General features: G+C 34.7%; 1 protein-coding gene across 3 annotated transcripts; it reads left to right on the top strand.

The window, feature by feature from the left end:
* The first annotated feature begins 2,870 nt into the window (after positions 1–2,870).
* On the top strand, positions 2,871–9,884 carry LOC114731891 (putative potassium transporter 12). Of its 3 annotated transcripts, none has more exons than XM_028919137.1 (9): positions 2,871–3,424; positions 4,049–4,277; positions 4,364–4,612; positions 5,772–5,822; positions 6,782–7,042; positions 7,323–7,375; positions 7,461–7,575; positions 7,704–7,958; positions 8,496–9,884. In XM_028919137.1, exons 1-9 carry the CDS (start codon positions 3,170–3,172, stop codon positions 9,572–9,574), a joined length of 2,547 nt encoding a protein of 848 aa, XP_028774970.1. In that variant the 5' UTR covers positions 2,871–3,169; the 3' UTR covers positions 9,575–9,884. The 3 variants fall into 3 exon arrangements, with proteins under 3 accessions (XP_028774970.1, XP_028774972.1, XP_028774973.1); XM_028919139.1 differs by having other exon boundaries at positions 3,278–3,424; positions 4,033–4,277; XM_028919140.1 differs by lacking the exon at positions 4,049–4,277 and having other exon boundaries at positions 3,278–3,424; positions 4,398–4,612.
* Positions 9,885–12,178: the final 2,294 nt, after the last annotated feature.

Genomic DNA, 12,178 nt, shown 5'->3' with positions numbered 1-12,178 from the left:
TGGATAAGAAAACTAAATTACTTTGAATAAAAAAACTAGTTAAATTAATTATTTATAAAAATATATTAGTTTTTAAAAATATATTCTTAAATTATAAATTAATCTTCACTTTATTTTATTATAACTTACTACTCAAATTCAAGATTCGAAACCTAATTTTAACATTTCAAATTAAGCTCAACCTATACTAATAATAATAGTTTTTATTTAAAAAAAAAAAGAATATGTCGATGGGCTTGGGTTGGCAAAATGCCAGCCCGCCAAGGTGCGGGCTGAAACTGCTTTGGGCTCGCACCACCGCAGGCTGGCCCGTATCTGTACCGCCAGCCCGTATTACCACCTTTAGGATGGAGCAAAAATTTAGGAGCTAGATTGACCTCTCTCGTGGAAGCAAAAATCAAGAACTGGGCGGTGATGAACGTGATCAATCCGCCGCAGCCGCCATGCTCCGCGGTCACTGCGGGTGCCACAAGGGCAAATGGGTCATTGAATGGGAGTTCCATGTCCTACGTTTTTCATGGGGGAATAAGGAAGTCACTTCATACATTCCACATATGGAAGTGAATTTAGCCACACCAAGCGGCTAAAAATCAAACTTTTACTTTCACTTTCATACCCCTTAATCCCATGGCGACAGATCGGGCCAAGAGAGCATAGGATGATAGGAGGCTAATCAAACAGGTGCCGTTGGAGAAGGACTTTATAGTCTCGTTTAATACGAAGCATTAAAAATAAAGAATAGGGGTTGAGATTGAAAATACAAAATTATATTAAAGAATGTTTAGTATGAGTATTATATGCTACCCGGTAGAACCGGGAAAATGGGCCGAGCCCGTCGGGCCGGCCCTTTTAGGCCCTGAAATTATGAGGGCCGGGCTTGATATTTTTTTCTTAAAATGAAACATAAGCCCTGGAGGGCTGGCCCTGGAGGCCGAGGGCTTAAAAGGGCCGGCCCTGGAGGGCCACGGGCCGGCCCTTTTAAGCCCTTTTATTTTTTTTAAAAATTTTTTATATAATATTAATGTTATTAATTTTTTACATTGTTAATAATATTTCAAATATTTAGTTATTATTATCATTTTAAAAGTAAATTTAGTTTTAGATAATAATTTATCCAATTAAATTTTTAAAAAATGGGTTAATTTGAACTTTAATAATGATTTGATTTATATTATATGCGTTGATATTTTTAAACTATATATATATATATTTGATAATAGAATATTTTTATACTTATATAACTTGTGACTCTATAATTTGAATTAGAAATTCATGAGTTTCAACAGCAATGTTTCTCACATTAAAGTAAAATAATAGTTAGATTGTAAAATTTAAAAATAAAATTCTTATAAAGAAGAAAAACTTGATATTTTTGTTATGAAAGAAAAGTATACTTATGAAGAAAAGTAATTAATTATAGTGATGATGAAGTTTCAAAAGATTAATATAGTGTTTATTTATTGCACAATTGCATTATAGATAAAACTTTTAGATGTTGTTATCTTGTTAATGAATGTTTTAGATGTTCTTAGATATTGATGAATATTTATATATGATGATATTTTATATGTGACTTAATTTTATTCATATTTATGTCTTTTATTAATAATTTCATTGATTTATTTTTATAAAAAATATGATAAATATAAAAAATAGTATTTTTTCTTAAACGGGCCAAAGCCCGCGGGCCGGCCCTGGCCCTGTAGCTTAAGGGCCGGGCCTAACAAATTGGGGTATTTTTAAAATTCCAGCCCTGGAGGGCCGGCCCTTTTAAGCCCGCCAGCCCTGAAGGGCCGGCCCTGATTCCCGGCTCTACTACCCGGGATTAAACAAACCCATATATTTAGAACTGGGGAATACTATAAAGGGAGGTGGTATTCTTCAATTCTATCTATATGAGATTGCCTAATCTTATATGATAAGAAACTACCCATGCTAAGCATCCTCTTAATACATGTTTTCAACCCTAGCCTAATCCTTATCCCTCATTTTCAATATTCCATACCAAACGTGACCTATGAGTCCACTTCGATAGGGTCTAAACATTCTAAACAGGTGATTGCATGACAAGACCTGCGATCTATAAAATTATGATGTTTGAGTTGGTGAAACAAAAAACGAAAAACTAAGCCATAAGTAAAAATTAACTACTTATAATTTCTGGCTTTTAAAATATAAGAAGAGAGAAAGTTAAAAATTTATTATTTTCTCTCATTCCTATTATAAACTTTAAATAACTAATTTACGGATAACGAAAAATTAGTTAAAACTAATAAATAGATTAAAACTATATCTTTATTTTAAATATACCCTTATAATAAATGATAAAAAAAGATAAAAGAAAATAAATGACATCAGCATGAGCTTATAAATTCAAATTGAAATTAATAAAATAAATCATACCCCAAATTTAAAGCTTATAAATAATATAAAATTATCATATCATGTAAATTGATAATTTTTTATTCTTATTATTTAATAAAAATCATACTTATTTTGATAATTTTATAAACTAAAATTTTTTATTCAATCATAATCCAAATAATTTACTTTCACAAATTAACTTATTATAAAAATCAATCTAAATATAAATCATATTACCTAATCTAATTTTTATTTAATCTAATTTTTTTTAAAAATCAAATTAAAATTAAGTTATTTTTCTAATCGCAGATTTAAAGGGCCCTGTATATAATGGCACGGCCGAGGGCTAGCACAGATATGGGTATGACAGAATTTGACAATCTAAAGTCAAAACAACGTGGAAAGGACACACCTTGCATAGTTGCATTTATCACAAGTACATGATTCCTAACTCGGAGATTGATGATTATTTTTCTCCCATTTTCCTAATATTTTTATCATTAAAAAAATTTCATTGGACAGCACGGCTTCCAAAATGAGGGTCGCATCTTTGTCTCATTCTCCATTCAACGATAATCGTTCATGGTTTTTACTGGCTGTTGGAATGCTTCGAGTGTCAACCCTGCCAACGGATCCAGCCGTAGATCATAGCCATAATATAGAATGGTAGAAGATTTCGCTGAAACAGTCAGCTTATCTCAAAGATGAGCGGAATCAGTTCGTAATCTGCTCGATCCTCTTGAAAGCTAACAGTTTATTAGCGGTTGATTTTTTAAATACAAATTGGAGTTTGTGTACTGGAAGAATGGAAGTTGATAGGATCGAAGAGAGCAGCGAGAGATTGCTGGGAAGTAACAGTAGTGGTGGGAGTGGTGGAAATAGGTGGGTCGATGGCAGTGAAGTATACTGGGAATCGCCTCCATGGTCAAACCGTAATGAGGATAGGGGTACAGAGGGATATGGTTCAATCAGAAGGAGGCTTGTGAAGAATCCCAAGAGAGTTGATTCATTCGATGTTGAAGCTATGGAAATTGCTGGTAGTTACAGCCACCGCTCCAAGGTAATTTTTCGATCACGCTATCCTTTCTTCCAAGCTCTGGCTCAGCATTCTGGAGATGCCCACTTATTCTGTATTTGTTTGTTGAGCTCCTTTCTTTGATATTTCACTTGAGAAATAATGAGATGTCCTTAATTCTTTACTCATTCGAATGAAATAGATAATAAGAGAACGAACTTACCTACAAAAGGCGCACTGGGATTTTAGAAGCCACCCGCGTTAATGAGATAAATAGAACGAAAGAGAAAAACCACGCGCCTCAAAGGGGAAAAAGAAAAAAGGAAAGGAATTTAGTGCTAGGACTTGAACCCAAAAACGTCAGGATATGTTAGGGAACACTTAAAAGATGTCACACAGGGTTAAATAATGAATATGCAGCGTATGCATATGAGACTCTTGCGTATTTGTAATTCCTTCAAGCCCATTTCAGTTATGTGTGTGGAATCAGAACATTGAAGATTTGTAAAGTAGCGTAGCTCATACTACAGTGATAAAATAGTCGTTGTTGAATGTTTGATACTGATTTTGCAACTTTTGACTGACAATCAATAATGTCAATTTAAGCATGTTTTATAAAATAGATTACCTATCTCAATTTTTTTAAGCTCTAGTACTTATATGAATCAGGATCTTCCCCCTTGGTCAACTCTTGCAATGGCATTTCAGACTCTTGGTGTGGTATATGGGGACTTGGGAACAAGTCCCCTGTACGTCTTTGCTGATGTCTTCAGCAAGGTTCCAGTTGAGTCAGAGGTTGATGTATTGGGAGCATTGTCTTTAGTTATGTACACAATAGCACTTATTCCACTAGCAAAGTATGTATTTATAGTCCTCAAGGCAAATGATAATGGTGAAGGTAATAGATAAATATTCCTACTATGAATTATTTACTTTGGTTGAGTAATCGTAAATCAGTTTTAATTCATTTGGATTCACCTGTAGGAGGAACATTTGCACTATACTCTCTCATTTGCAGGTATGCAAATGTGAATCTGCTCCCTAATCGTCAGCAAGCTGATGAGCATATTTCTAGTTTTAGGCTCAAACTGCCCACTCCAGCGCTGGAAAGAGCTCTCAACATAAAGGAGACTTTGGAAAGGAGGTCATCTTTGAAAACTCTTTTGTTGCTGTTGGTTCTGCTGGGAACTTCTATGGTTATTGGAGATGGTATCCTAACCCCTGCAATATCAGGTACATAAGCCTACTATTGTTTAGTGAGAAATCCTGTGACAAGTAAAAAGAGGATGAAATTTAAAAAATTAATTGTGACATATTCTGCAGAAGCTGCTGTGTTCAAAGTTAAGTGTGTGGTAAAAAATCATGTCTTTGGCAATGAACATTACTGTATATCTGGAAATTCTAGGTCTATACCATATGAAGTTTGCTGTTTGTCAAGTTAGCCTGCAGGCGGTCTATTTGGTGAGAATACCGTTAACTAATGTATACATTAATTTTCTATGAGTTAATATGCTTATGAAAGCCCCGCTAATATTGGTCAAATGGCTATTTAAAATTGCGTGTGACCCAAGATATTGATATATTAGTTCTTAACATAAGATGATGCGAGGAATGGACAATAACCTGCTGTATTCCCATTGGTCTCCAAATTCATAATAAAACAACTCTTTCACCTATGCAAAGAGAAGTCTATTTGGCATGTGTCTTGCCACCCAATGCCTTCAGTACCCCTGGGGCTCCCCGGGGAGAGTCTTTGGAAAATAGATTTACTGAGGATGTGACGTAATCAATTAATCTCCTCAAAATCTCCTGTGTTATGAGGAGAAAAACTCTGTCAATCAAGTTGCATAAACAAGGAGAAAACATACCTGCATATTTTTAAACTTATGCCATGCAATAAAAAAAGATGAGTAAATTTTTTCCTTGGACCAACATTCCATGATTGGTTCTCTTGAAAAAACTTTTTCCGCATGTAATGTTTCTATTAGAGCACTTGATAGCAAACTTCTTAGAAACTTAAGTTTTCTCCCATAAACAGTTACCACTGCGTGACAAGCATTGCAGTGCCCCCTCAATTGAAACAGGTGCTTTCATTCCACTTGGCATGATCCATTTATTTACTGGTTGAAGTTCAGAGTATTTTAATTTACTAGGGGCAAACCAGGTACATATATATACTTTCCTTTAATGAGCTTGTACTTTGGGTCCCTTGGGGTTTGGGACTAGACTTTGCTGAATTGATTGAATTGGCTATTTGCTTCCACTCCTCCTTATAATCTCTTTAGTGGGATCTTTATTTACTTTTTTCAAAGTTATATTGGAATGTATTTTAGAGAAAACAAGATTGTTTGTGCTGCAACTTAATTATAATCACAATGCTTCTCTGTTGCAGTGATGTCTTCCATAAGTGGACTGCAAGATGAGATAAATGGAATTGGTACAAGTGGGTATAGTTTCCTATTCTCCCCTTGAATTTACCTTTATTTCTAGCTGAAAAATGATGGAACAGCCCCAAGGTGGTATTATTCAATCGCAAATCTCTCCAGAGTGTGAGTCTAATGGAGGAATACGCTAAACTAAACAGAAGGCAACACAACCCTGTGCTTTTGATAGGCACAGCCTCTCCGAGAGATTATCCAAAATATCCTCCCCTCCCCGAAACAACCACCCATGCAACACACACACAGCCGTCTCTCCTTCTAATTGTCAACTAGAAAATCCCAGAGTACCCCCTCACATGATCTGCACCACTATTCAGATATTGGGCCTCTTCCTGTAATATGTGAATTGGTGCCCATGTTCGACAAAAAACTAGTAAACAAATAATGAGATCAAAGCGAAAACTCATGAAATGGGGAGTGGAGGTGGTTTATGAAAAGATCCCTAGTCACTTTCCCATTGTTAGATTGATAGTACCTGAAAACCTCATTCACATGCATGTTAACTTTAGATGGAAATCCTCGTGGTGTGTTTTTCCTTTTCTGTTTCAGGAAGATATGCCTAAAGTCATTACTTATCTTTGAAGAAATGAATTTGTGACATTTTAGTAGAAGTTACATTCAGAAATTGCAGATATCTCTTCAAAATTTTCTGGACCAAATGTCCATGAGGTAAAAGTCTTTCTAATTAATGAGCGAGGAGTGCTTTGGCCTGAGTAGGTTGGGTAATTTTTCTGCCTTAAAAACAATTTGTGAACATCTCTGTTCATAGTGCTTCAGAAAAAAGTGAGAAATAGATGCTAAATTTTTGTCTCTCTCTCAGTCTGAACTATTAACTGGACCTATTGAGTTTTAGGTTTCTTCAAGAACGCTGCTTTTTATCTCTATTCTAGAACTGTGGGCAATGTGGACAATTGACAGCATTAGCATTGTGGATCGCTTAAATTTTTTGTGTTTCTTGCAGAAGCTGTGGTCATTATCTCAATCGTAGTTCTGCTGGGCTTGTTTAGCATACAAAAGTTTGGTACCAGCAAAGTGGCTTTCCTGTTTTCCCCTGTTATCGCTTTATGGTTCTTCTCTCTGGGTTCTATTGGGATATATAATATATTAACATATGATATTAAGGTCCTGAAAGCATTCAATCCAGCCTATATCTATTATTTCTTCAAGAAGAACACCACTAGGGCGTGGTCTGCTCTTGGTGGTTGTGTTCTGTGTATTACAGGTATGTCTTTTTCTCCATGTTCGAGAATGTCACAAGATTAATAGTTTTATTAGCTTAATTTATACCATTTTGCCATTCAGAAGGCACAGATAATGAAGACTCTGTTGATTTAAGATAAATTACTTGACTTCAAGCTTGCCAATTACTTGGGTTCTAATTAGAGCCATGAAGCTTTCTTATTAAAGTGAGAAATTTGTGAAGCATGAAAACGACCGTTTCAATTGTATGAAAGACAAGGAACCAGGAACTTAGACGACTTGGTTGTATGTTTTCTCTTCAGGTTCAGAGGCAATGTTTGCTGATCTGGGTCATTTTTCTGTACGTGCAATACAGGTTTGTACCTTTTTGTGATCCCATAAGTTTGCCTATGAAGTATCGAATTTTTTAGCTCAAGTGTTCCATGTAATTGATACTACAGATTGCTTTTACTTGCGTGGTATTTCCATGTCTCCTCTTCGCTTATATGGGCCAAGCTGCTTATTTGATGAAGTACCCTAATTGTTATTCAAAAATATTCTACGCTTCTGTTCCAGGTGATTTGTCAATAGATAATTGTTTATGCCTGTAAATAGGATTCATTGTTCTTCAAACTCCTATTTTAGAGATATTTGTTCTGTATTATAATCTCTTTTATACCTTGTATTTTTGTTTCTTCATGCAGAAAGCCTCTTCTGGCCCGTGTTTGTGATAGCCTCTCTTGCTGCTATGATTGCCAGCCAAGCAATGATATCTGCTACGTTCTCATGCGTAAGGCAAGCTATGGCTTTGGGCTGCTTCCCAAGGCTCAAGATAATTCACACCTCAAAAAAGCAAATGGGTCGAGTTTACATCCCTGTAATGAACTATTTTCTTATGACCATGTGCATAGTGGTCATTTCCTTCTTCCAGAGCACTACTGACATAGCAAATGCATATGGTAACAAATCACCATCTCAATTTTCTGAGTATTTCTTCCTATTGTTTCTACTTTCTTTTTGTTTTTTTTTTTTTGGGTGATATCCTGTCGTTTCTACTTTGGTTCAAGGATGATGGTTCCTGCTTGGTGGTTATTTCGGCATTCTAGTTTTCACACCGGCATTTTAACCAGTTCAAAATTACAATTTGGCAACGCGTCAAAAATCGTGTAATGGAATTACTTGAACCAGAATGCCTCTTATATTGATTAATTTGCAATTATCGATTACTTCTCTCGTATTCAGATGAACTTTTATCTTCTATTTCTGCACCCACGTGCAAGTTTGTATTGGCATAACTCTAGATGTCTTTAGGGACTTTGACAATGGTAATTATAACACCAACCACTGGCTCTCATGAATCCGGAGGTTTTGAATTTTTATTTACAACTTGAATGGACCAAATCATGCTAAAAGCATACGGCACGCATACCTAATACTTGGTCCCATACTCCCATTTGTGGCATGTCTACTTACGCTTTTTATATTGCTCTTTTTAGGCATTGCTGAAGTAGGTGTTATGATGGTTAGCACCACCTTAGTGACACTTGTAATGCTTCTAATCTGGAAGACCAACTTGTTCTTGGCGTGTTGTTTCCCGCTGGTATTTGGATCAGTGGAGCTCATTTACATGTCTTCTGTCCTATCGAAAATAGTTGAAGGTGGCTGGCTTCCCCTCGTCTTTTCTACTTTCCTCCTCTCTGTGATGTACATCTGGAACTATGGGAGTGTGTTGAAGTACCAGAGTGAAGTCAGGCAGAAGATCTCACTGGATCTGATGCGTGACCTTGGCTCCAATCTTGGAACTGTCAGACTGCCGGGAATAGGGCTGCTATATAATGAACTCGTACAAGGCATTCCTTCCATTTTTGCACAGTTCCTTTTGAGCCTCCCAGCTATCCACTCTACTATAGTCTTTGTTTGCATCAAATATGTTCCAATTCCCGTGGTTCCTCAAGAAGAAAGATTCCTATTTCGAAGAATTTGTCCCAAGGATTACCATATGTTCCAGTGTGTTGCCCGGTACGGCTACAAAGATGTGAGAAAGGAAGATCACCATGCGTTTGAGCAACTTCTTATCGAAAGCCTTGAGAAATTCTTGAGAAGGGAGGCTCATGAAACTGCCTTAGAGATGCAGGGCAACTTAACTGAGGATGGAGATAATGTTTCAGAGAGATCATGGGATTCTGATCCTCCTTCTAGCGATGGGTGTGAGGATGAACTTAGGATTCCTCTTATGCATGGTCGAGATTCCCAAGAAACAAGAACTCCTACTGCACCAGGGGCTGCATCATCTGTAATAACATCTAGTTATATGCCATCTGAGGAAGATGCTAGCCCTGAGGAAGACCCTAGTCTTGAATATGAGCTTTCAGTCCTTAGAGAAGCGATGGAATCTGGATGCACCTATTTGCTTGGACATGGGAATGTGAGGGCAAGGAAGGACTCTTTTTTCCTCAAGAAATTGTTGATAAATTATTTCTATGCATTTTTGAGAAAGAATTGCAGACAAGGTACCGCAAGCATGAGAGTACCTCACACCAATATAATTCAAGTAGGGATGACATATATGGTCTGATTCATCCATGTAATTCTTTCTGATCTCTGAAGCATGAAAAATTCCTAGGTAGCTTGGGTATATAGAAAATTTGTGACATAACCAATTGTAGATGGACAAGTGTATCAAAACTCAAAAGAGAACTCCAGTGAAAAATATTGTAAAGTGCTTACAGGTCCGTTGATGATTAGCCTGGTTAATTTTTTTTTCCTTTTTTGTTTCTTTTTCTCCACTGGGAATCCAAGAAATTCTCTTAGTACTTTGACTTGGTCATTGGCTGCGTTGAGCCAGTTCATTTCATGTATAATTTTCTGAGATGCTTTTGCGATTATTTGTCTGTCTATGCGCCCCCCTTATAATTCCCTACAAAAGTTATTCTTAAAATTCTGCTACCACATCAATTTTCAGCTTTGGGCTTTTTTTTTTTTTGGGTTATACTCTTCTAATGTTTTATTTAACTAATTTGATTAGATTAAAAAAAAATTAGGTAAGTTAGTTAATTATAAGAAATATGACATGTTTTACTTAAAATATTATAATCACCTTCCTTAATATCGTTTTTTTTTTTTACTTGATTACGGTGGAGGGAATATTTATAAGGATAATTTAGAAAAAAAAACTAATAAATATGAAAAATAGGTCTTATATTTAGAATTAAAATTAATTCTATAATTAGGTTTTATATTAAAGATTGGAAGAGTAACATCTTTAGACGTGTTAAATTTAGGGTTCTCTTACATTTCATGTTCATGGGCTAAGAAGCCACTGAACTCTCTATTGGCCCTCTTTTCCAGGTCCATGTGCATTGGGCTTTACAGTTTTGTAAACATTTTTGCATTAATTTTATATTTACATTAATTATTATTGTTGTTGTGTAATTTTAACTATCATCTCGCCGATGTATTTAACTTTATTCCTATTTTTGTTGAAATTCAATATTCTTGATTCTCAATTATAAAGAGGTAACTTCAAATTTTCACCTTTGCTTCTTCTTTTTTTTTTTTGGCTTCCTTTTTATCTTTTTTGGGACCTTGCTTGTTTATTCTATCGAAATTCTTCATGTTTATCCAGGAGGGTGCCTTTTGCTTTCGGACATCCTTAATCCTTATATAGCTGAAACCATTTATAAAGTCCCTGTCACGTGCGCTGGCCTTCAACAAAATCTGCATCACTATCACAAAATGTCCAGATCAGTTTCCCACCGAGAAGGGAGGGTTCCTTTTGGAAAACATAAAATAAAATAATAATAAATTTGATTTATGATTTATCTAAATTAAGCATTCAAATCCACAATGAACGAGTCATCATCATGTAAAGAGTGCATTTTGATCGGAAAATATCTCCAACGTCTAAATACAAAGAACTTACCTTGATGTAAACACAGTGCAATGTATTTATCTTAACTTTAACCCTTTGGTTGGAAAAGGGGAGAGTGATTAATGAGTTCAATTCTTTCCCCCCCAAAAAAAAGGATAAGTGTAGTTATAAAGTTTTGATAAAAATAACTTTTTCTTTCGGACAAATAACTTTAACCCTTTGTTTCTGTTTTAAGAAATGAATGACATTATTAGTGTTTTATTGATAGATTGATGTGTCTTCATACAGTGAGCATTAAATTATTTATTTTTTAACTTATTTTTATCAAAATATTCAAAAATTGTTTAGATTGCGTAATTCATTTATCTCAGTTTCAAAAGTTGATCATAAACACTAAGGTTTTTTTTCCCTTTTTTTGTAGCATATTATTTTAATCCAATATCTAAATCTTGTTTGTGAAAGTAAGAGATATTTTTATTTTGAATGATGAATACTATAAAATAAAACCCTATTTAAATTTTAGCAAGTAATAATTAAAATTTATAAATATTACTAAAAGGGAGGGGAAAAAGAAGTTTATGATCTTTTGGTTTTGTTTGGTTATGGGAGAAAAAGAAGGGGGGTGGTGGGGGGTTTTGAACTGCCAATGGGAAAGACTGTGGGTTCAGTTGTGAAACAAAATGGGTAGTTAGACGAATTATCATTTATCACTGTTAGAATTGAATTAAATGAAAGCTTATCAAAAGACACTTTTGGGGCAGTTGTGCATTTGCGTCCCATTCATGTAGTCATCATTTTAACTGTCCTCTACCTCGCTTCCATTTCATTCACTTTGTTTTTCCCACCTCTTAAATACTACTGCTTCTTATTTTCAATATAAAAATTAGTTTAACTTTTAATTCAGTAATTAGATTTTATTCATTTGTATCTTATATTTATCTATTTTTTTAAAATAATTCTCATAGTAATTGTGTATGTTAAAGATTCCATCAATGACAATTCTATTTAGTACACATTAAATAAGAGTATTCTAAGAAAGATAACACGTATTATGATAAATAAGTAACTTAATAAACTTTTTTAATTTACTCAAATTAGTCAACTAGCTCTTATATTAAGGACCGGAAGTAGTACCTTCGATTCTGAATATAAAAGTTAATGAAAGATTTAATTTTTCCTTAAATATAAAATTTTCAACTCACTTTGTCTTCCATATATTCATTTTTTTAAAATAATTCTTATGACAATTGCTCACGTTAAAGGTTTTTATTCTAATCCATATCATCATTAAGGATATTTAAAAAAATA

Source organism: Neltuma alba, unplaced genomic scaffold (assembly GCF_004799145.2).
Source record: "Neltuma alba isolate B1F8T4 unplaced genomic scaffold, ASM479914v2 tig00012861_pilon, whole genome shotgun sequence".
Taxonomy (NCBI): domain Eukaryota; kingdom Viridiplantae; phylum Streptophyta; class Magnoliopsida; order Fabales; family Fabaceae; genus Neltuma; species Neltuma alba.
Note: the sequence above shows the minus strand (reverse complement) of the source record. Positions and strands in the feature narration are given on the sequence as shown.